The 25,848-nt window shown below is 42.0% G+C and overlaps 1 protein-coding gene across 1 annotated transcript in view; it reads left to right on the top strand.

Moving 5' to 3' along the window:
• Positions 1-25,848, top strand: part of GFPT1 (glutamine--fructose-6-phosphate transaminase 1) — a 73,649-nt gene that overhangs the window by 13,002 nt on the left and 34,799 nt on the right. The window contains exons 2-10 of the mRNA XM_067470706.1: positions 709-816; positions 1,172-1,279; positions 2,214-2,339; positions 4,498-4,556; positions 7,771-7,905; positions 11,143-11,204; positions 12,343-12,422; positions 21,541-21,646; positions 24,108-24,271. Of these exons, the coding sequence (XP_067326807.1) occupies positions 709-816; positions 1,172-1,279; positions 2,214-2,339; positions 4,498-4,556; positions 7,771-7,905; positions 11,143-11,204; positions 12,343-12,422; positions 21,541-21,646; positions 24,108-24,271 (948 nt within the window). The remainder of the gene's footprint in view (positions 1-708; positions 817-1,171; positions 1,280-2,213; positions 2,340-4,497; positions 4,557-7,770; positions 7,906-11,142; positions 11,205-12,342; positions 12,423-21,540; positions 21,647-24,107; positions 24,272-25,848) is intronic.

Raw genomic sequence — 25,848 nt, 5'->3', positions numbered from 1 at the left:
AAGTCAAGGCCAGTGCCCACCAAACCCTTCCAGTATTTTCTCTTGGTCATGGGAGTTCTGTGTGCCAAGATTGGTTCAGTTCCATTGTTGGTGGAGTTCAGAATTCTCTTTGATTTTAGGTGAACTATAAATCCCAGCAACTACAACTCCCAAATGTCAATGTCTATTTTCCCCAAACTCCACCAATGTTCACATTTGGGCATTTTGAGTATTTGTGCTAAATTTGGTCCAGATCCATCATTGTTTGAATCCACAGTGCTCTCTGGATGTAGGTGAACTACAACTCCAAAGTCAAGGCCAGTGCCCGCCAAACCCTTCCAGTATTTTCTCTTGGTCATGGGAGTTCTGTGTGCCAAGACAGGTTCAATTCCATCGTTGGTAGAGTTCAGAATGCTCTTTGCTTGTAGGTGAACTATAAATCCCAGCAACAACTCCCAAATGAGAAAATAAATCTCCCCAACCCTCACATATTCAAATTTGGGTGTATCGTGTTATTGGTTCCAATTTAGTCCAGTGAATGAAAATACATCCTGCATATCAGATATTTACATGATGATTCATAACAGGAGCAAAATGACAGTGATGAATTAGCAAGGAAAATAATGTTATGGTTGGGGGTCACCACAACATGAGGAACTGTATTAAGGGGTCGTGGCATTAGGAAGGGTGAGAAACACTGGTCTAAACGGTTTCCTTTTGCTTTTGCAGGCATCTTTGCGTACCTGAACTACCATGTTCCCCGGACACGGCGGGAGATCCTGGAGACCCTTATCAAAGGGCTGCAGCGGCTGGAATACAGAGGATACGACTCCGCTGGTAAGTGCTGACTGTGTCCTGCCGTGCCCATGTCTTTTTTGCAGACTTGAGTTCCACGTTCAACACAAACCTCCTACATAGTCCGGTGCCTAAACTCATGGATCTTGGATATCTAAATTAGTAGATAGATAGACAGACGTCTAAGGAACCAACAAGTAAATGGAAAATTGCTGGTAACCTTCTACCATTGTGCTACAGAGAGTGTCCTAACTATGGGCTTTGCATTGTTATTTCTGTGCAGTTCAGGACTGATAAGAGCAGCGTATCCAAAAAGAGGCCGCTGCATCTTGTAATACAACCTGATTCAAGTGTGTGTTGTATCTCCCTTTGTTTCCCCTGCTTTCTCTGCATTTAGGAGTTGGGATTGACGGAGGCAACGACAAGGACTGGGATGCCAACGCTGGCAAAATCTCACTCATTAAGAAGAAGGGGAAAGTGAAGGCTTTGGATGAAGAAGTCAACAGTAAGTGCCCTTTCCTCTGCTATTATTATTACTATTGTTATTATTTTGTAATGTTTATTAATGTTAACTTTTAATGTTCATTTCAGTTTTTCATCATTAATTTATGATCGATTTCATCTGGTGCATATGCACATCAAAAAGGCAGCACATATTATGGTGTTTCAAATAATAATAATGATACTACATATAGACATACAGAATAGCAAACTTATGTAGTCATAACTGGATGTAGGCAGTATAACCGAATTCTTCCATTTAGGAATAACAACAGCAATAATAATTTTATTTATTATTTTTATTTATTTAATTTTAATTTTAATTTATTGTTTATTTATAATAAACATTGACAAAATCACAATCTGTCAACTGCAAAAGGCCACCTTGCATGGATCTGCACGCATCGTTTGAAAATACATCACACAGTCCTAGACGCTTGGGAAGTGTTCGACTTGTGATTTTGTGACATGAAATCCAGCACATAGATTTCTTTTGCGGTGACATACTGTGTTTTTGTGTCAGTAAAATGATAATAATAATAATAATAATAATAATAATAATAATATGAAGCCAGTCAGGGTGGTCCCAGTGGTGATCGGCACACTGGGTGCAGTTCCTAAAGACTTTGGCCTGCACTTAAACACAATCGGCGCTGACAAAATTACCATCTATCAGCTGCAAAAGGCCACCCTACTCGAATCTGCATGCATTATTCGCCAATACATCACACGGTGATCCAATACAAAAACCAGCATAGTGATCTTGTTTGCTGTGTAACAATCTTCTTGTGTTTCAAATAATAATATATGAATAACAATACTAAAGCAACTTGTCACAGGGCTTGCATTACCGAGATTGGTTTGTCTTTGCCTTCCCCTGAGTCATGTAATAGGACCTCTTTTGTGGCTTGAAAGAGTCTTTTCTCCCTTCTCTTCAGAGCAACAGGACATGGACCTGGACATTGAGTTCGACGTCCACCTGGGCATCGCCCACACCCGCTGGGCCACCCACGGCGAGCCTAACCCCGTCAACAGCCACCCGCAGCGCTCTGATAAAAACAACGGTGAGACACACTTCTGTTGGGCTTTGGAGGGTCATTTTAGGCCCTCCATGTGTTTTGGACTTCAACTCCCACAATTCCTAACAGCCGGTAGGCTGTTAGGAATTGTGGGAGTTGGAGTCCAAGACACCTGGAAGGCTTAAGTTGGCCTATGTCTGTTCTAACAAGTTCATTACTAGTTCTTTTGGACTTGTAGGGAATCAAACATGAGGAAGAACCCCCAATGGTTATAGCTGTTTGACCGTGGAATGTGCTCCCATGGAGGTTTCGAAGCAGAGGCTGGATGGCCATCTGTCCAGAGGGTTCTAATGGTGTCTTCCTGCCTGGGGGACTAGATGGCCTTAGAAGGGTGCCCCTTCTAACTCAAGGATTCTGTGATATATCAATCATATCTATCTAATCATAACTGTCTCAATCATATCTCTCTATCTCAATCATATCTATCTCAATAATATCTATGTAATATCTATCTCAGTCGTATCTATCTAATCATATCTATCTATCAATCACAATATCTATCTAATCATATATATCAATCACAATATCTATGTAATCATATCTATCTAATCATATATATTACTAATATGATTAGATAGATATACTAATAATATTACAATATAATTGATATAGTGCAATATAGTGCAATATAGCAATATTTAAAACTGATATTGTACTATGTTAATAATATATTGTATGTATATTTACTTTGTAAGCCGCTCTGAGTCCCCTTCGGGTGAGAAGAGCAGCATATAAATGTCGTAAATAAATAAATAAATATCATTCACAATATCTATCTAATCATATCTATCTAATCATATCTATTAATCACAATATTTATCTAATCATACCTATCAAGCCCAATCATCTATCTAATATCTGTCTATCTCAATTTTATCTAATATCTATCTCAATCATATCTATCTAATATCTATATGTATCATATCTAACTATCAATAACATCAATCAATCAATCAATCGTATCTTTCTCAATCATATATGTCAGTCATATCTTTGTATCTCAATCATTTCTAATCATATCTATCTCAATCATATCTATCTCGGCCATATCATTCTAATCATATCTATTTCAATCATCTCTGTCAGTCATATCTATCTATCTCAATCATATCTATCTAATCATATCTGTTGGTCTCAGTCTCTCTCTGTCAATCATATCTCTCATATTTGGATGGCCATCTGTTGGGAGGGTTTGGATTGTGCCTTCCAGTTTAGCCAAAGGGGGTTGGACTGGATGGCCTTTGGGAGTCTTTTCTAACTCTAGGATTCTATAACAACAACAACAGTTAATGATGATAATTCAGTTTCTTCTCTGGAGGTTTTGAAGCAGAGCCTGGATGGCCATCTGTTCTGGAAGTCTTCCTGCCTTGCAGAAGGGGTTGGACTGGATGGACTTTGGGTGCCCCTTCCAACTCAATGAATTCTGTCATACAGAATAAATCTGTCACCAATGTACAAAAAAATAATAATCAGAAACATGAGTGATCAATGCTTAGATTGTTTCTAGGCAAAATCTCTGATTTGGGGGACAGTCCTGCCGATATCACAGGTATCATTTGCTCTCTCGTATTTTCAACAAGACGGAGGATTACCCAATTTACAGGCCTTTCTTTCTTTCTTTCTTTCTTTCTTTCTTTCTTTCTTTCTTTCTTCTTTTTTCCTCCCCTCCCAGGTATCTTTTACCATTTCCTTTCCCTTTCTCTCTCCCTAGGTTGTAAATTCCTATTCATTTGTTAATTAGATATCATTAACCCATCAAATATTTTAATTCAGGCCAGAGGATGTGGTTGATGCAGTCTGTCCGGCCTGGATAACTCTTTTTCCGCATCGAGTTCAGCCAGAAAACTATTTGGAGTAATGGCCTACGGGGAAGATGGCCTACTTTCCCCCACTTACATTAGTAAATTGAATCGTAAACGGGATAAAGGACATTAATATTGCTGCCGGGTCCGGCAAGTGTTATTAAACTTCTCCAAATTAAGTAATGGAACAGGAAAGGTACTTTGTTTGATCTATACATATTTAGTAAATGGGGTCGTCTGCATACGCATGCCTGGCTTGACCATCCAAGATGGTGTGGTCTCCCAAGCAATTTGCTTCTCTTGGAACTGCTTTGTGACTATAGCCATTCATATATTTCCAGAATTCATTGTGATCCACAACGGGATTATCACAAACTACAAAGACCTGAAGAAATTCCTGGTAAGTAAGAGGGTCCTTGTGGGTTAAATCTATATGATTACAGATATTATAGACTTACTTGGTATTGGCCGGGGGTTCCCTCCCTCCCTCCCTTTCTTTCTTTCTTTCTTTCTTTCTTTCTTTCCTCCCTCCCTCCCTCCCTCCCTCCCTCCCTCCCTCCCTCCCTCCCTCCCTTCCTTCCTCCTTTCCCACGTATCTTTTACCCTTTCCTTTCCCTCCCTCCCTCCCTCCCTCCCTCCCTCCTTCCTTCCTTCCTTCCTTCCTTTTGTTCCTTCCTCACTTCTCCATTCCTTTTCCCCTTTCTTTCTTTCTTTCTTTCTTTCTTTCTTCTTTTTTCCTCCCCTCCCAGGTATCTTTTACCATTTCCTTTCCCTTTCTCTCTCCCTCCCTCCCCCTCCTTCCTTTTTCTTTGTTCCTCCATCACTTCTCCATTCCCTTCCTTCCTTCCTTCCTTCCTTCCTCCCTCCCTCCCTCCTTTCCCACGTTCTTTTACCCTTTCCTTTCCCTCCCTCCCACCTTCCTTCCTTCCTTCCTTCCTTTCTTTTTTCCTCCCCTCTCAGGTATCTTTTACCATTTCCTTTCCCTTTCTTTCCCTCCCCTCCCTTCCTTTTTCTTTGTTCCTCCATCACTTCTCCATTCCTTTCCTCCATTCTCTTTCTCTTTCTCTCCCTCCCTCCCTCCCTCCCTCCCTCCCTCCCTCCCTTTTTCTCTCCTGCTTTCCTCTTTCCTTTTTCTCTTTCTTTCTTTCTTTCTTTCTTTCTTTCCTCCCCTCTCACATACCTTTTACCTTTCTCTCCCTCCCCCTTCCTTCCTTTTTCTTTGTTCCTCTCTCACTTCTCCGTTCCTTTTTTCCCTTTTCTTTCTTTCTGTCTTTCTTTCTTTCTTTCTTTCATTCTTTCTTTCTTTCTTTCGTCCCCTCATATCTTTTCTCTCCCTTCTTTTTTCTCTCCTTCTTTCCTTTTTCTCTTCCTTCCTTCCTTCCTTCCCTCCCTTCCCTCCCCTCCTGTGTATCTTTTACCCTCCCTCCCTCATTTCCTTCCTTTTTCTTTGTTCCTCCCTCACTTCTCAATTCCTTTCCTCCCCTTTCTTTCTTTCTTTCCCTCATATATTTTCCCCTTTTCTTCCTTCCTTTTCTCCCCCTTATCTTATCTTTCCTTTCTTCTTCCCTTTCTCTGTCTCTTCTTTCCTTCTTTCCTCTGCTGCCCTCATATCTATCACCCTTTCCTTTCTCCTTCCTCCCCTCTTTTTTCTTCCTTCCCCCTCCTCCCACTTCATTTTCTTCCCTTTCCCCTTTCTCCAGCTCTGAGGGAGCCTCTCTCCCATGGCTCTTTTTGTGGCTCTTTCCTTCATACCTTCCTCCATCTCACACAGGACACCTTTCTCTCCCAGTGACCTCACAGGGGGCCACTTCACTTAGCAACAGCCTTCGTGGGACACACAGACAGACAAACAAACATACATACATATATAGATGGACTTTTAGATGGAGAGATCGCTAGCATAATTGCTGCAAATAATCAAAGGTCCTTCGTTTTATTTCACGAGCCCAGTACTTGGAAGGGCGAGAGGAGAAATGCTTGGAACTGGTGCAGTTTATAAATATTATTCTTATGAATGAAGGTCCCCAAAAGGTGTGTCTCTTTGTTTTACCCCACAAAGGATATCCTGGAAACAGAGGAAGCTGTTGTGCTGTTCCTTTTCTGATTTCCAGTTTGCGGTGTTATGTAGAAATACGAGAAAGAAAATATGCCACACAAATGAGCAATAAAGAACAAGTAGTTTACTCTTCTTAGTTCAGAACATATGCACAATATGATCAGTTACATCAACTCACATAATGTCTTTGTATGAGAGATTTAAAATGGTCTTTCTTTGTGTAATTCTTTATGTAATTTATTTTTTGAATTTTGTGTGTGTTTATATTGTGTTTACTGTATTGATGGGCATGGCCTTATGTAAGCCGCCCCAAGTCCCCTTGGGGGAGATGGAGGCGGGGTATAAATAAAGTATTATTATTGTTGTTGTTATTATTATTATTATTATTATTAGATAACCTCCTGTTGTGGCTGAGATGTTCCCTGATGATGAGGATGATGAGATTCAGATTCCTGGCTCTTTTTCTGTGCCTCAGATCTCTGGGCCTGTTTCTAGGTCTTTTTCTGAGGCTCCCACAGACAGTGCAGAGTCAACACAGCGGTTCTCAGAAGAAAAGAATTTTAACGAAGGGGATAGCGAACAGGTGGGGAGGCTTTTGCCTCCTTCCCACACTGATACTGAAAGTGCGGAAAGCCTAGATAGTGACCTGACCTGGCAAGCTCGTCTTGATTTGCAGGCCAGGCGGAGTTCTCGCCTGGCCGGCAGACGAGAAGCCAGCTCGGGCCAAGGTCATTGCAATGCTTTCATGTTGATGAGAGCATAATGTTTTCATGTTAGTAAGGTATTTAGGCTTCTTGCAAACTAAGGGAAAGCGTCAGTTCAACGTAGCTTATTAGCCTGAAAGCTTCATGGAATACCTTAGCTGGAAAGCAGCACGCTTGGGATTTCTTGCATTGTGATTCTTGGGGCAATTGTCTTTGCTTGTACCTTGGACTCTGTTTTGAACTTTGCCTATAGGATTGTGCCTCTTGTTTTTACCTGAAGATCTTTGGAACTATATTCTGCATTTTACCTGAATCTTTGGAACTTTGCGATGCTTCTTTTTTATTTTGACTTGGATTTTTTCCTCAATAAACTATAAAACTACAGCTCTTGTGTGGTGGTGTTTGAAAGCAAGGTGAAGCTTACTCTGAGTTGCAACAACTCCTTCAGCAGCTCATGAAGCAAGAGCACACTCCAGACTCTCTCTGTCTCTTTCTGCTTCTCTCAAAGCACCTGCCTAGCTCGAGCCTGAAAAATGTAACAGTAACCAAAAGTCCCAGGCTCATGCATCTTATTTTACAGCTGACACACACACACCAGCTGATTTCTTGCATTCTTCAGCAGTTTTCTAGGGAAAGGTTTGACAGTATTGAGCAGCAAGCACCCTTTGCAAGCTTTACTTAGAAATGTCTTGGGTTCTTTAAAGAGCTAGAGCTCCTTGTGCGATACCTGGAGGCCATTTTTGCTCAGGTAGCAGGATGGAACCTCTTTTCATGTTGTGTGGGCAGCACCAGCTCCTTGCTGTTGGATCCTCCTTCTCCACCCTCATCATTATTCTCCTTTTTCCTCCTTTCAGGAGAGCAAAGGCTATGAGTTTGAGTCTGAGACGGATACGGAAACCATTGCCAAGCTGGTCAAGTACATGTATGACAACCGCGAAAGTGACGACATCAGCTTCACTACTCTGGTGGAAAGAGTCATCATACAACTGGTAAGTCTCTGTTGTTTGTTTGTTTGTTTGTTTATTTACCCTATTTATACCCCATCTTTCCCAACCCCCGTAGGGGACTCAAGGTGACTTCCATGTATAGGCAATGATTCAACGCTATGTAAACATATATATGTAGTAAAATAAACAGATATATTTAAACGATCATTAAAAACATATCAAACCTTAAAACACTTTAAAATCACGTTATCCGAAATCATAGTCCATGGCCATTACAAATGGAATAGTGTACTATTCCATAGTTCTCTAGTGGGCTACAAACTGAATGCTAATAATAACAATAATAATAATAATAATAATAATAATAATACTTTATTGATATACTGCTCTATCTCACCAAGAGGATTCGGAGCAGCTTCCAAGTAACATCATCAATACATAAAGAGTAAACAACACAAACATAAGAGTAACAAAACAATATAAGCATAAAAATTGTCGCCATGACACATATGCATTAAAAGTAATCGTGCCTGTTCAAGGCAATTTAAAAGGCCGAGCTGAGATTATTGCAAGGTCAAAAATTCTAGGGGTCCCAGGAATTAAGTGCAATGCTATAGCAGGCAACAACAATAATAGGTACAGGTTTGTGGCTGTTCATTTCCGGGGCCTATTAGAGGAAGTGACCTGGGTAATTGGTAAGAGAAATAAGGCTATATTCAACAATGTCTAGGGCTGAGCTAGAACTAGTCATTCTCAAAGGTTTGTTGAAACCACCAGGTCTTCAAGCTCTTATGAAAGGAGGGGAGGGATGGGGTCTGTCTAATTTCCCTGGGGAGGGTGTTCCAGAGGCGGGGGGCCACCACTGAGAAAATCCTCTCTCTCGTCCCCACCAACCGGACTTGATTCCACATCCACGTCCTTAGCCTTTTCCTGAAGGTCAGGAGGGTTAGAGAGGGACTTTCACAACAGAGGGGCCGCCAATGAGAAGGCCCTGTCTCTCGTCCCCACCAGTCATACCTGTGAGGAAGGGCCTCCCCAGACGATCTTAACCTCTGAGGTGGTTCATAGAGGGAGATATGTTCAGACAGGTAAACTGGGCCGGAACCGTTTAGGGCTTTGACTAAAGCCAGCACTTTGAATTGTGCTTGGTAGCAGACTGGCAGCCAGTGGAGCTGACGTAACGGGGGGGTTGTATGTTCCCTGTACACCACTCCGGTGAGCAGTTTGGCTGCTGACCATTGGACTACTTGGATCTTCCGGACAGTCTTCAAAGACAACCCCATGTAGAATGCGTAGTCTATTCTTTTTTATATATAATATAATTTTAGTTGATTATTTACAAAGGTGGGTCTAATGTACTTCTTGATATAACCAGAGAGTTCACTACCGTGTCCAAGTCTGGCTTCCCAAGGTACGGGTGCAGCTGGCACACAAGTTTTAATTGTGTGAATACTCCCCTGGCCACCGCCAAGACCTAGGATTCCAGGCTCAACGATGAATCCAGGAGGATTCCCAAGCTGCGAAGCTGTGCCTTCAGGGAGAGTGCAGCCCTGTCCAGCACAGGCTGTAACCCTATGCCCTGTTTGGCCTTGCGACTGACCAGGAGGACCTCTATCTTGTCTGGATTCAGTTTCAATTTGTTCGCCCTTATCCAGGCTATCACAGCTGCCAAGCATCGCTTCACAACCTGAACAACCACCTCAGCAGCAGGTAGAAAGGAGTGGAAAGAAGTGATAGAGTTGGATGTCATCTGTGTACAGATGGCATCAAACTCCAAAACGCTGGATGATGTCTCCCAGTGACTTCATGTAGATGTTAAACAACATGGGGGACAATACCGAGCTCTGTGGGACCCCATAAGACAAAGGCTGCGGGGCTGAGCAGGTGTCCCCCAGCAATACCTTCTGGAAACGGCCTCCAGGAAGGACCAGTACCTCCAAGACCCATTCCCACAAGGTTTCCCAGAAGGATACCGTGGTCAATGGTATCGAAGGCTGCTGGAAGTCGTTGTCCCAAGGTGCTTCCTTGCACCTCCGGACAATGGCTCCCAGCAGTCCTGGGTGACAGTATGCCTGGGATGTGCTCGCTGAGGTATTCTGGGAGCTGTAGGAGTCAGGGAACTATGGCTCCCAGAATGCCAGTGAGCATAACGAGGCACGCCGCTATCACATTGCTTGGGCTCTACCTTGTTTAGGTAGAGATGAATCAAAACTCCCCGTTTAAACAAACAGTTTAATTAAAACAGCACTTACTTGCTGGCTGTTTTTATAGTCCAAAGTATAAAACACAAAGATAGCACGCAGCTACAGAATAAACAAAACTGATAGCAAAAATAACTTCGTAGTCAAAAGGGTCCAGTCCAAAGGTCAAATGCCGAGAGTTCAGTAACAAAGTCCAGAGATCAAGAGTATACCGTAGTCAAAAGCCAGTTCAAGGTTCCAGGATTCCAAGATTACAGGAAACAGGTCAGGACACCGAAAATCCAACAGACCTTGGGGGGGGGGGGGGGGGAACCAACAACATCCACCACCAAAATGCAACAAATACTTTTCTTCCAAAGATAAGTCTCAAAGTTAGCTCCTTAAATCCAGTAACACCCAGCTGCAACCCATCTCCTGCAGACCTCCACCCTTAATTGCTTTTACCTGTAAATTGTTACTAACAAACTACTCAGACCTTTAGTACCAGGACTTACATTAACCCTTCCATCACCAACTGCCAGGTCCACCACCACCAACTATGGAACATATGACCGGGGTTGCTGGGAATCGTCATCCCAAGGTGCTTCTTTGTGCCTCTGGACAATGACTCCCAACAGTCCCGGGCAGTGGTGTGCCTGGGATGTGCTCACTGAGGCATTCTGGGAGCCATAGAAGTCAGGGTAGCATGGCTCCCGGAATGCCTCAGCGAGCACATCCCAGGAATGCTGCTGCCTGGGACTGCTGGGAATCATCGTTCGGAGCCGCTTCCTTGAGCCTAGGCAAGCCCAGTGGCCTTCGAAGATGAGCGGCGGGGACAGAGGAGAGCCTTTATAGTACAGTGAGGAGAGCGGCGGGGGGCCGTGGGGACAGCGCAGTAGGCCATCATCCCCGGTCAGTCTTCGTAGAATGCAGAGTAAGCGGCAAGTATATCCCTAACTCTGTATTTTGTCTTGAAAAGTTGGGGATTGTCTTATATCTGTCTTGTATGCCGGAAAATACGGTACATGTATATATGAACATGCCCTTGGATCTCCTTTACTGCAGAAATAAAACATGTATCTCTTTTTTCTCCTTTAAGGAAGGCGCATTTGCCCTCGTTTTCAAAAGCGTTCACTATCGTGGCCAAGCAGTTGGGACCAGGTAAAGAGCATGCCTATAGAACTTCTTTATTTTCCCCTGAGTTCCCCTTGGCTTTACCCCTGTCCTGTCTGTCATAGATTTTAGGCCATTCTAAATACGAGAAAGATTCTCATTGCTTTATATTTTGGAGCCTGGCTTTGTTAGCATCTGTAACACGTCAGATCTGAGCCCAACCTGTAAACACTAACCACAAGACAATAAGATTGTATATTGAGGAAGACTATGAGAAAGGCTGCATCACTGGAACAGTTTTGGTTTACCTTACAGCAGCTTATGACATGGTGCAACAAAGGAAAAGCCTCCATAAAGTCTACCATATTACTCAGGAATATGATTTTATAAAAACTGTCCAGACCCTCCTAGAAAACTGTAGCTTCTATGTGAAGTTTCAAGGCAGGAAAAGTAGTTGGAGGAGGCAAAATAATGGTTTACCCCAAGGCAGTGTTCTTACACCGACCTTATTTAACATCTTTACTAACACTGATGACCTTAGCCTAACAACACAAGCAAAAATAAAGGGGGGGGGGGTTGGAAATGTAAAAATAAAAAAGAGATGCCCATTGAGGGACCATCGGCGTGAGATAATTTTTTTTCTCAAAAAACCATAATTCTAGATTTCCTGTGACTGATTTTTAGGTTGTTCTATGGGCAATAATTAAGAATTTCCTTAATAGGTGTGTAGTTCTGCCCTGATGATAGCGGCATCATCCGCATAGAACAGTAAGGGTATTCTCTTTGTTCCAAGCATGGGCAGATGTGCATCGGGGTCCAATAAGGCTTCTTCAAAATCATTGATGAATAAATTAAACAAGGATGAGGCAAGTATGCAGCCTTGTCTGACTCCTTTGGACTTGGATATCTCTCCAGAAATTTGTCCCAGTTTGCCATATCTGATCTGTAGCTTACTATCATTGTATAGGGCCTTAATAAGAGACATCAATGTTGTAGAACTAGTAAAATAACCAGTGATTTAGGTGAACAGATGCTGCACAGAATGTGTCCCGATTTAGAGTGGTCTGTGCAACTGGCTTCCGTAGTTTTTGGAGCTGGTCCCAAACAGTCCTGGGAAACATTAGCTTTGACCTGTGGAGGCTGGAAACAATCCCTGATTGCTGAGGATGTCCTTTTGTGTTTTCAGGAGGGGAAGCCCTTTGCTCATTGGCGTCCGGAGCGAGCACAAGCTCTCCACAGACCACATTCCAATCCTTTACAGAACAGGTAAAGGCCCACGCCTGCAGCCCTCTTCCCCCTTTCTTACACATCGGAAGTATCGTGAATCTTTTTTGGACCTTAAAAATGTTCTTTGATCCATTTTCAGTGGAACAGAGCACTTTCAGAAAAAAGTAGTAGACAGACACAGACTCCAGTACCGGTTTTATAACAGCTATATTGATTACACAAACAAAGAGGGGAAACTCTCTTAGCATTCACTCTACTTACATTCAACATTCATACCGTCCTTCATTCACTCAGCATTCACTCCACATACATTCTTTCATCCATACTTACTCAACATCCTTCATTCAGTCCATCTTAGAAGGAGGTCGGTGGACAGGCTGCAGTCCTTCCAGATCTGGCACACTTTTCAAAGAGAAAGGGGTCTCCTTATGTAGAAACTTATTTATTATTATTTCCAGTATTTCTACCCCGTCACTTCTCTACCCCCGAAGGAGGACTCAGGACGGCTTACAATGGGCACCGATACAATGCCACTACATAATAATTACAATAATAAAACCACAGTTAAACATAAATCATAATTAAAACAATACATAAACAATAATTAAAACAGTAAAACAGTCTCATCAGCTGTATTGCCGTTCCAGTCAATGTCCCACTAAAGTGCTACATACATCTACTGTCCGAAAGCCTGGTACCAAAACCATGGGAGGGAGGGAGCCGATCTTACCTCATTTGAGAGTGTGTTCTGGATTGTTTTTTACAACCTGTCATTCAGCTAAAATTTGCTGGAATCTCCATCAATTCCAGAGAGATGTTGTTTTTCTTCTGTAATGTAAGTTGTTGTTGTTTCTGACTTCCTGAACTCAAAGAAGCATTGTCTCTGGCCATTTAAGCATGTGTTGTTTACATCAAAAGTTCTCAGATCAGTTACCGTCAGTTCTGCAGTTCTCCAAGCCTTCTCCTCCTCCATAAAGCCATTTCCCCAGGTTTTAGTTTCTTAGGATGGTGTCTTCAACCTTGGCATGACCTTATAAGCCCTTCGCCAGACCTCAATCATACAATTTCATTCATTCCATTAATCACAGAAGCAAAGTTGGAACTACAGTTACATACTAACTGGAACCAGTTGCTTTTGAGAGGAACCAGATGCTACACAATCACACACCATCCCCAAATCCAAAATGCTGCAGAGATTTGACGTTTGGTGCGGCTGAGAAAGGGACTCTTGCTTTCTGAGGCTTCAGTGCACACAAGCTTTTGTTTCATGCACAGAGTTATTTTAAATGCTGTGTATATATGAAACATATATAGACTTGGGCCCCATCTCCAAGTATAACCTGATGTCCCTGCAAACGTTCCCAAATCTGCAAAATCCCAAAGCATTCTGGTCCCAAGTATTTCAGATATCGGAGACGCGTCATGATTCTTCAGATTTGCTTTTAAAAAGCATTTTTAGAGGCATTTGGTCAGGAATTTTCCATGTTTTAGATTATTCTCTCATCAATCCTAAAGTCCCAACCCAAACTCATAGAAAAGTAACAATGCAACAAGTAACACAAATAAGTTATGTCTTTCACTGTGGCTGCAAAGTGAGCCATTGCTTTAAAATAGCAACTGGCAAAGTGAAATAGGATGTCAAAGACAGTATAGGAAAATCTTGAAATGTCACTTACATTATATACTAGGATTGTGTGCAGAACCGTTTCCCTTCGTTTCATCCATTCTTTCATTACTTTCGTTACCTTTGGGAGCACATAACGGGAAGGCCCCTCCCAGTATGAAAATCAGCTTGGCACGAAAACAAGTGGGAGCGGATCCTCTTGTTTTTGTTACTTTCATTATCTTCGGGAGCACATTACAGGAAGGCCTTTCCCGGTATGAAAATCAGCTTGACGCGAAAACAAGCGGGAGCGGATCTGCTTGTTTTCGTAATTTTCGTTACCTTTGGGAGCACATAACAGGAAGGCCCTTCCCGGTATGAAAATCAGCTTGACATGAAAAAAAGCAGGAGCGGATCCGCTTGTTTTCATTACTTTCATTACCTTCGGGAGCACATAACAGGAAGGCCCTTCCAGGTATGAAAATCAGCTTGACACGAAAACAAGCAGGAGTGGATCTGCTTGTTTTCGTTACTTTCATTACCTTCAGGAGCACATAACAGGAAGGCCCTTCCCGGTATGAAAATCAGCTTGACACGAAAACAAGCAGGAGCAGATCCGCTTGTTTTTGTTACTTTCATTACCTTCGGGAGCACATAACAGGAAGGCCCTTCCCAGTATGAAAATCAGCTTGACACGAAAACAAGCAGGAGCGGATCCACTTGTTTTTGTTACTTTCATTACCTTCGGGAGCACATAACAGGAAGGCCCTTCCTGGTATGAAAATCAGCTTGACACGAAAACAAGTGGGAGCGGATCCACTTGTTTTTGTTACTTTCGTTACCTTTGGGAGCACATAACAGGAAGGCCCTTCCTGGTATGAAAATCAGCTTGACACAAAAACAAGCGGGAGTGGATCCCAGCTCCTCACCTGCTTCTTGGCATCACAGCTTAATCTTTTTTATTAGTCCCTGGCAAGCAAGATTTAATTGCTCTTCCTTACCTGAAAGTGGGAAGTCTCCCTTAAATGCCTTGGAGAATGCATGCATGGGTGCTGCTGGCATGTACTGCGCTTGTCTCCTCTAAAGTAAAAAACAGCTTGCCTCGCTTCTTTAAATGTCTTGGAAAGTACAGGGTTAGTCAAAATGCATAGGCCAATAAGCCATTCAATTGAATGGCTTATTGGCCTATGCATTTTGACTAACCCTGTACATTTGTGGCTGCTGTTGACATGCACTGTGCTCTCCTCTAGAGTAAGAAAGAGCTTCCCTCCTTTAAATGCTTTGGAACGAGTGTGTGTGGCATGCAGGCCTGGGAGATTAAACGTGGGCTGCCTGCAACAAAGCACCTCTCCATCTCCTCTAGAGTAGAACAGATGACATCTAACTCTTTAACTTCTTTCCACTTCTTTCCATCTGCTGCTGAGGTGACTGTTCAGGTTGTGAACCGGTGCTTGGCAGCTGTGACAGTCTGGATGAGGGCGAACAAATTGAAACTGAATCCAGACTGAAGCTTCCATACAGCGAGAGCTTGCTTGCAGCCAAGCGCCTCTCTTCTTAGAGTACAGCTCAGATGCCTAAAATGATAGGAAGGGGAGTCTGAGGAGCCTCCCCCCCCCCTCCATTATGGGCTGATTGAAAATTGATCTTTCGGCACCCCAGAGCAAAAACAGATATATGACCTCTCAATTTTGGGAGGTCCCCCAAAAAAGTATCAGGGCCTCAACCGTAACGGCACAACCCTATGATATACCATAGCATTTCAACCATTATACTGCAGGCATATAGAAACAATACAACTTTGCATTATAGATATGCTACAGGGAAAGCTGGAATCTATGCTCCCAAGACTGCAAATGCCACACCAACTGGGTCTCACGTTGAAATCGGTCTCCTGTATATCCTCCTCCCATTGTTTTTATTTATCAAAGTTGCTGACGTTCCTCTTTCTTTGATGACTTGTTACAGTCCCTTTTCCCATTCCCCTTTTTTCAGCCACTCAACCTATGGATCATTCTTTTGACGGAATATCCATAACGCTGGAAGAAGGTGCCTGAGACAATGTACTCTTTACGCTGCTGCGTCTCCAAAAACAATCAATTGCAATCAGCGCAAACTTTGTGAGACGTGGTTTTTTCCTTTCCTTTCGGGCCTCATGATGCATGTTGCCAGCTCCTTTCATGCCCAAGGCAGAAGTGAATATGTATATGTGTGTGAGTGTGCACACACACAGTAAGACTCCACAGGGAATCAATCCCTAGAGCCATCTATAAGAGCAAAGTCAATTGCATGACTTGACTTTTATAAAGTCCCAGCGTACCATAAAGTTACACTGGAGGATGTGGCACATTAAAAGGCAGGAAAACATATGTTCAAGATATAGATCTCGTATTAAATAAATAAAATTGTAAAATGGTGAAGTAGTAAAAAATTATAAAAAATAGCCCCCCAAAAATCAAATAATAATAATAATAAAAACTGCTGTCATCCCAGGTGACAGCAGGATTGAAGAGAAACAACTGGAAAAGCTGACACAACATGAGGATTTAAAGATCGAACTGCAAAGACTCTGGCACAAGCCTGTAAAGTTGGTCCCAGTGGTGATCGGTACACTGGGTGCAGTGCCTAATGACCTTGGCCTGCACTTAAGCACAATCAGCGCTGAAAAAATTACCATCTGCCAGCTGCAGAAGGCCACCTTACTGGGATCTGCACGCATTATTTGCCGATACATCACACAGTCCTACACACTTGGGAAGTGTCCAACGTGTGATCCAATACAACAACCAGCGGAGTGTCTGCTGTGGACTCATCTTGTTGTGTTTCCAATAATAATAACATTATAACAACAACAACAACAATAATAACAATAACAACTTTATTTTTCTACCCCACCTCCATCTCCCTGAAGGTGGAGAACAACAAAATATAAAAAAGCATAAAAACAACAACATAATAAACAATAAAAACAAACATCATAATCAACAACATAGGTACCTCTAATCTCATTTTTGGGGGGAATAATTGCTTGTTTAATGGAAAGGCCAAAGTGGAAAAAGCCCCCCTCCCCAATTAAATAATAGTAAATGCTTGTTTGATGAAATAAGGTAAAGCAGTAAATAATTAAAAAATTGTAGAATAGTAGTAAATAATAGTAAAAATAATAAACATTCCTAAATGCTAAAGTCAAAAAAGAGCACCCCCTTAACCCCCCTCCAAACCAAATAATAATAACTTATTTAATAAAACAAGGTAAAATAATAAAAATGAAATAATAAAAATGTAAAATAGTAGTAAATAATAGGAAAATGTATAAAATTACCTATATGCCGAAGTAGAAAAAATAGCCCCCCCTCCAAAAAAAGTCAAATAATAACAAATGCTTATTTCATGAAATAAGGTAAAATAATAAAACAAAATAATAAAAATTGTACAATAATAGTACCTACATGCTAAAAATCCTCTATGGATTTGCATTGTAGAATACAAAAAAAAAAAAAAAATCTTTGCAAAACGTCGAAGAGTTAGAGCAAATTCCCAGAGTCAAGGTGGGGGTGTGTGTAGTAAAGGTCAAAGTTTCCCCTTGACAATAAGTGCAGTTAAGACCGACTCTGGGATTCTGGTGCTCATCTCCATTTCTAAACCAAAGAGATGGCATTGTCTGTAGATGCCTCTAAGGTCATGTGGCCACTGGCTTGACTGCATGGAGCACACTTATTTTCCCCGCTGAAGCAGTACCTATTGATCTATTCACATTTGCATGCTTTTGAACTGTTAGGTTGGCAGAAACTGGCCGTAACAGTGGGAGCTCACCCCACTCCCTGGATTCGAACCACCAAGCTTTGGGTCTGCAAGTTCCGCAGCTCAGCGGTTTAACCTGCTGCACCATCAGGGGGGCCTCTATATATATATATACACACACACACTCATTCATTCATTCCAGGGAAAGGTTTATAATAAATAAAGTCTAGTCTTTGGAGGAATAATTTGACTAACTGGCAAAATTTTGTGTGAATTTTGAGATTGTATTTCCCCTGCAAATTTGCCATTGCGGAGGTCTTACTGTTGTGATTTGCACTTCTTTGCCTTGGGCCACTGAGTTGTGCCATTTGCAGCGCTGGTGCCAAGCTCTGTCTTGTTTCCTCACGCCAAACCAAAAGCAACATGTTCAAAGAGATGATGGTGGCATTCAAGGATTTTCCACCGGCGTCTCTTTTCAAATCTGTCCTTTCATGGTGTCTCTCTACTTTTCAATGATTGGTGACAATTTACGAAGGACAGGATGTCAGGCTTCTTGGCTCAAATTCATTATTTTTGAAGTCAGTATCAACATGAAATCCTTCTAACACTAGCTGTTCCAATGGATTGTCCTCAGAGCAATCCAATCCATTCGTAATCTTAATCCTAGTTGATATAGGATTAGTTGGATAACACTATGTAAGAAAATTTGAAAATGGTTCTGTTCCTGGTTTGAAAGTGTTATTTCCTATTTAATTGTGCCATCCTTACTTTGAATTTTGTTCTACTCCAGAAACTTCGTTGTTTTTGTGGCACAAACTATGTTAAATTTCTTGAGATTAGAAGAGATATTAATTGCAAAACTAGAGCAAAATGCACTATGACAGGAGGTCTTTCAAAAACAAAGTTTGGCAGTTTCATCAACTTTTCCCCATGTTTTTATGATAGAACCAATTCGGAAACAGCATTTATAACCCAGGAACAAAGATTGTGTTACATAGTGTAATGTATAATAATTATATAAATGTATTATATAATTATATAATACAATTATAATTTAATAATATATTATAATATAATAACATAATAAATACAATAATAATAATACAATAATAATATAATAAATACAATTATAGTAAAAGTGTAAATTGACACCGGGAAGCCCCCGGTGGTGCAGTGGGTTAAAGCACTGAGCTTGTTGACCGAAAGGTCGCAGGTTCGATTCTGGGGAGCGGCGTGAGCTTCCGCTGTCAGCCCTAGCTTCTGCCAACCTAGCAGTTTGAAAACATGCAAATGTGAGTAGATCAATAGGTACCGCTCCAGCGAGAAGGTAATGGCGCTCCATGCAGTCATGCTAGCCACATGACCTTGGAGGTGTCTATGGACAACGCCAGCTCTTCGGCTTCGAAATGGAGATGAGCACCACACCCCAGAGTCAGACATGACTAGACTTAATGTCAGGGGACAACCTTTACCTTATAATAAAAGTAAATGTTTCCCCTTGACATTAAGTCTAGTCGAGTCTGACTCTGGGGGATGGTGCTCATTTCCATAGACACCTCCTAGGTCATGTGGCTGATAGGACTGCATGGAGCGCCGTTACCTTCCCACAGGAGGTAATGGTACCTATTGATGTACTCACATATGTGGTCATTGGCGTGACTGCATGGAGTGCCGTTATCTTCCTATCAAGGCGGTACCTATTGATCTACTCACATGTGCATATTTTCGAACTGCTAGGTTGGCAGGAGCTGGGGCTAAGAGTGTGAGCTCACCCCGCTCCCTGTATTTGAACCACTGGTCTTTCAGCCAGCAAGTTCGGTAGTTCAGCAGTTTAACCTGCTGCGCCACCGGGGGGGGGGGGGGGGCTTAATGTAATTCTAATATAATATAATAATATGATGTGCTATAGCAGGATGTCCCTTCTGCAAAGACAAAGTCTTTGCCGTTTTTTATTTCTTTGTTTATTTATTTATTATTTGAACTTATCAACTTTAATCAACTTTCCCCATGTTTTTATGATAGAACCAATTAGGAAATGACATTGATCACCCAGGAACAAAAATCATGTTATATAATGTAATATTATAATTATATAATACGAATATAATACAATAATATACTATAATAAATATAATAATATAACAAATACAATAATAATACAATATAAGGTGCTATAGCAGGATGATGTCCCTTCTGCAAAGGCAAAGTTTGTGCAGTTTAATGAACTTTTCCCATGTTTTTATGATAGAACCAATTAGGAACCCACATTTATCACTCAGGAAGGAACAAAGATTGCGTTACACACTGCAATATATTATATTTACATAATACAATTATATAATGCAATTATAATATGCTATAATAAATATAATAATATAAAAATACAATAATAATGTATTAAATGATAATATAATGTATTACAATTATAATATAGTAATATAAGCTGCTATAGCAGGATGTCCCTTCTGCAGAGGCAAAGTTTTGGCAGTTTAATAAACTTTGCCTATGTTTTTATGATAGAACCCATTAGGAAACAGCATTGATTACCCAGGAACAAAAAAACATGTTGCATACATAGTGTTATTGACGCCGGTGTTTTACTTGTGTGTTTTAATTGTAATCTTGGGTGCGTCCCTTGTAAGCCACCCCGAATCTCCTAGGGCAGAAGGTTGACGGGATATAAAAATAAAATAATAATAATAATAATAATTATTATTATTATGCTAATGAGGCCCAATCCGTTGGAATAATAATAATAATAATAATAATAATAATAATAATATGGAGCCCCCGGTGGCTCCCTCTCACGCCAGAAGCAACTTGCAGTTTCTCAGGTCGCTCCTGACACGACAAATAATAATAATAATAATAATAATAATAATAATAATAATAACAACAACAACAATATGGAGCCCCTGGTGGCTCCCTCTCACACCAGAAGCGACTTGCAGTTTCTCAGGTCGCTCCTGACCCGACAAATAATAATAATAATAATAATAATAATAATAATAATAACAATAACGATAATGATAATAATAATAATAATATAGAGCCCCCGGTGGCTCCTTCTCACACCAGAAGTGACTTGCAGTTTCTCAGATCGCTCCTGACATGACAAATAATAATAATAATAATAACAATATGGAGCCCCTGGTGGCTCCCTCTCACACCAGAAGCGACTTGCAGTTTCTCAGGTCGCTCCTGACCCAACAAATAATAATAATAATAATGATAATAATGATAATGATAATAATAATATGGAGCCCCCGGTGGCTCCCTCTCACACCAGAAGCGACTTGCAGTTTCTCAGGTCGCTCCTGACACGACAAATAATAATAATAATAATAATAATAATAATAATAATAATTTATTTCTGACCTACCCTCTCTCCGCCAGGAGACTCAGGGCGGCTTCCAAAGGCAAAAGAGGCAAACATTCGATGCCATGTGCAACAACAAATATAAAACAGAAACAAACAAATAGTTAAAACAACAGTTAAAAATAAGCCAATAAAACAACCTAGGCTAATAAGCTGATGAAATTTGTATAAAATATGAAAGCATGCAAATATAAAACATGGCTCTCCAATAAGTTAAGGTCATAGAGTCTCTGTCAGCATCGTCAGACGAGAAAAAAGTTAATTCTTTTCCTGCGCAAAGAGTGGCAGAGGTTGCGCTGCTACTTTTATGGACCCCTTCCACTCCAGGGACGTTTTGGAAAGCAAGGTTTCATGTTGGTTCTGTGCCTTGGGGTCTTTGGGTGCTCTAGGCATGTGTTGATGTGCTCCTAATGATGTGCCATGTTCTCTCTCTGCAGGAAAGGACAAGAAGGGCGGCTGCGGCCTCGCCCGCGTGGACAGCACCACCTGCCTCTTCCCCGTCGAGGAGAAGGCCGTCGAGTATTACTTCGCCTCTGACGCCAGGTCAGTGGCCTCTCATGGCTGGAGAGGGCGGTCCTGGGGCTGCCATTGTATTCCACATCTATAGAAATCAAAATGTAATGTTCGTTTGTGGGATTAACAGAACTCAAAACCACTGGACGAATTGACACCAAATTTGGACACAAGACACCTAACAACCCAATGTATGTCTTTCACTAAAAAAAATAAAATGATTTTGTCATTTGGGAGTTGCAGTTGCTGGGATTTATAGTTCACCTACAATCAAAGAGCATTCTGAACCCCACCAACGTTGGAATTGAACCAAACTTGGCACACAGTTCTCCCATGACCAACAGAAAATACTGGAACGGTATGGTGGGCAGTGTCCTTTGATTTCGGAGTTGTAGTTCACCTACATCCAGAGATCACTGTGGACTCAAACAATGATGGATCTGGACCAAACTCTACAAGAATACACAATATGCCCAAATGTGAACACTGGTAGAGTTTGTGGAGAATAGAATCTTGACATTTGGGAGTTGTAGTTGCTGGTGGGGTTCACAGAGCATTCTGAACCCCACCAACGATAGAATTGGGCCAAACTTCCCTCACAGAACCCCCATGTGGGCCACAGCAACGCGTGGCAGGGGATGGCTAGTTCAGGATAAAGAAACTCAGGATGATGTCTCCTATTGGAACCAAGCACCTTATTTATTTATTTATTTATTTATTTATTATGTCAGAAGCGAATTGACAACACAATTATAATGTATAGAAGAACCACAAACAAAGTTGAAAACTTGGTGTTATGTTAAATGTCCTTTGAGCAGAAGCTGGCCACTTGGAGTGCCTCTGGTGTCGCTGTGAGAAGGTCCTCCATTGTGCATGTGGCAAGGCTCAGGTTGCATTCTAGTCAGTGGTCTGTGGTTTGCTCTCCTTCACACTCACATGTCGTGGACTCCACTTTGTGGACCCATTTCTTAAGGTTGGCTCTGCATCTCATGGCGCCAGAGCATAGTCTGTTCAGCACCTTCCAGATCATCCACTCTTTTGTCTACCCAGGGGGATTCTCATTTGGTATCAGCCCCTGATTGAGGTTCCGGGTTTGAACCTGCCACTTTTGGACTCTCGCTTGCTGAGGTGTTCCCACGAGTATCTCTGTAGGTCTTAAATCAAGCTGTTTCTTGATTTAAGACATTGGCATGCTGGCTGATATCCGAACAGAGCAACGTAGAAGTCCCTGAACAGATTCAGAAGTGGAGTGGGCAGATCAAAAGAGAACCTGGCAAAATGGCATGATCTAGAATAATTCTCCACTTTGTGCAATTGCGGAGCAGAACAAACCACTTCACACCCATATTATTGTCCACAATGCCCTGCCTCAGGCACAGAGGAAGAACTGTTTGAAGCTACAGACAGTGCGATGACTGTTGCCCAGTTTTGGTCAAAAATTATTTATTTATTTTATTTATTTATTTAGCAGTTTTGTATACCGGTCTTCTCACCTCCATTCGAGGGACTCAGGCCGGTTTCCAACATCAATATTACAGACAGTCATTAAAACATCATATTTCTAAATCACACTAAAACATTAAAATAGCAAAATACAGTCATATGATTACAGTGGTCAGTCGTCATCGAAAATCATTATTCGTCGTCATCCATCCATATCACAGGATCATGGCTCATTCGTCGAATGCCAATCCCCAAGGCCAAGTTTCACCTGTTTCCTGAACGTTAAGATAGAAGGGGCAGTTCTGATCTCCAATGGAAGGGAGTTCCAGAGTCGAGGGGCCACCACCGTGAAGGCCCTGTCTCTCGTCCCCACCAGCCGCGCCTGTGAGGCCGGTGGGATCAAGAGCAGGGCCCCTCCAGACGATCTTAGCAATCTTGATGGCTCATAGGGGAGGATACGTTCGGACATGTAAATTTGGCCGGTGTCGTTTAGGGCTTTATAGGTTAAGACCAGCACTTTGAATTGTGCTCGGAAGCTGACTGGCAGCCAGTGGAGCTGGTGCAACAGAGGAGTAGTATGCTCCCTGTACCCCGCTCCCGTTAGTAGTCTGGCTGCCGCACGTTGAACTAATTGAAGCTTCCGGGCAGGTTTCAGAGGCAGCCCCACGTAGAGAGCGTTGCAGTAATCTAAACGGGATGTAACCAAAGTCTCTTGTGCTCCTTCTATATGTATCAGTTTTATACTTTCATATGCAATACTTTTGACACGACATAACTAAATAAGCATGTAAATTGAAAATAGAAAAAATAGAAATAAAAACTTTGATAACCGCTGAGTGCATAGAACCAATTTGATTAAAATATCTCATCAATTACTGTTGTATTAATTTTTTAATGGTTAAGAGACTTTACGGGCACCTTGTATTTGGGTGTCATCAGCATACCGATGACACTGCACCCCAGGCCTCCAGATGATCACTTCCAGTGGTTCAAATGCTTTTAAAGCATTAGAGATAGAGTTTTTAGCCCTCTCTTTGCTCCCTTGCAGCGCAGTCATTGAACACACCAACCGGGTCATTTTCCTCGAGGATGACGATGTGGCCGCTGTGGTGGAGGGCCGCCTCTCCATCCACCGCATCAAGCGCATGGCCGCGGACCACCCGGGGCGCGCCGTCCAGACCCTCCAGATGGAACTCCAGCAAATCATGAAGGGTTGGTTTCTCTTTCTTTCTTTCTTTCTTTCTTTCTTTCTTTCTTTCTTTTCCTGGACTTCTTTCTGCAAAGAGCCGTGCTTCCCTTGGGCTTCACATTTTCATCCTTAAAAATGTTCTTTAATCTATTTCAATCTATCATAGAATCAAAGAGTTGGAAGAGACCTCATGGGCCATCCAGTCCAACCCCATTCTGCCAAGAAGCAGGAATATTGCATTCAAATCACCCCTGACAGATGGCCATCCAGCCTCTGTTTAAAAGCTTCCAAAGAAAGAGCCTCCACCACACTCCGGGGCAGAGAGTTCCACTGCTGAACGGCTCTCACAGTCAGGAAGTTCTTCCTCGTGTTCAGATGGAATCTCCTCTTTTGTAGTTTGAAGCCATTGTTCCGCGTCCTAGTCTCCAGGGAAGCAGAAAACAAGCTTGCTCCCTCCTCCCTGTGGCTTCCTCTCACATATTTATACATGGCTATCATATCTCCTCTCAGCCTTCTCTTCTTCAGGCTAAACATGCCCAGCTCCTTAAGCCGCTCCTCATAGGGCTTGTTCTCCAGACCTTTGATCATTTTAGTCGCCCTCCTCTGGACACATTCCAGCTTAGAGTCAATATCTCTCTTGAATTGTGGTGCCCAGAATTGGACACAATATTCCAGGTGTGGTCTAACCAAAGCGGAATAGAGGGGTAGCATTACTTCCCTGGATCTAGACACTATGCTCCTCTTGAGGCAGGCCAAAATCCCATTGGCTTTTTTTGCCGCCACATCACATTGTTGGCTCATGTTTAACTTATTGTCCACGAGGACTCCAAGATCTTTTTCACACGTACTGCTCTCGAGCCAGGCATCATCCCCCATTCTGTATCTTTGCATTTCATTTTTTCTGCCAAAGTGGAGTATCTTGCATTTGTCACTGTTGAACTTCATTTTGTTAGTTTCGGCCCATCTCTCTAATCTGTCAAGATCGTTTTGATCTTGGGGACTTTCAGAGAAAGAAGTAGACACAAAAGACTCCTGTACTGGTTTTATAATTGGTTACACAGACAGAAAGGGGGGACATTCACTCTGCATTCACTCCACATACATTCCTTCATCCATTCTTACTCACCACCTTCTTCATTCAGTCCATCTTGGAAGGAGTTGTTTATCCAGTTTCTGCATTCCTCTCAGATCTGCTACACTTTCCATGTGGAAAAGGGTCTCCTTATGTAGAACTTTTGCTGTTGTTGTTTTGACCACTTCTCATTCAGCTAAGACTTGTTGAAGCTCCACCAATTCTGGAACAGATGTTGTTTTTCCTCTTTAGCATTAGGAGTTGTCATTTCTGACTTCCTCAACTTAAAAGTGGTGCGGCTGGCTGGGTTTTCCGTACACAATTGCGGAAAGTCAGCTGCATTAAGATCACTACTGACCAAAAGGCCATGAGTTCGAAACCAGCCCGGGTCGGATTGAGCTTCTGACCAATTTTGTGTAACTTGCTGTCGACCTTTGCAGCCCGAAAGACAGTTGCATCTGCCAAGTAGGAAATTTAGGTACTGCTTATGTGGGGAGCCAAATTTAACTAATTTACGAGGCCATAAAA

Source organism: Anolis sagrei, chromosome 7 (assembly GCF_037176765.1).
Source record: "Anolis sagrei isolate rAnoSag1 chromosome 7, rAnoSag1.mat, whole genome shotgun sequence".
Taxonomy (NCBI): Eukaryota; Metazoa; Chordata; class Lepidosauria; order Squamata; family Dactyloidae; genus Anolis; species Anolis sagrei.
Note: the sequence above shows the minus strand (reverse complement) of the source record. Positions and strands in the feature narration are given on the sequence as shown.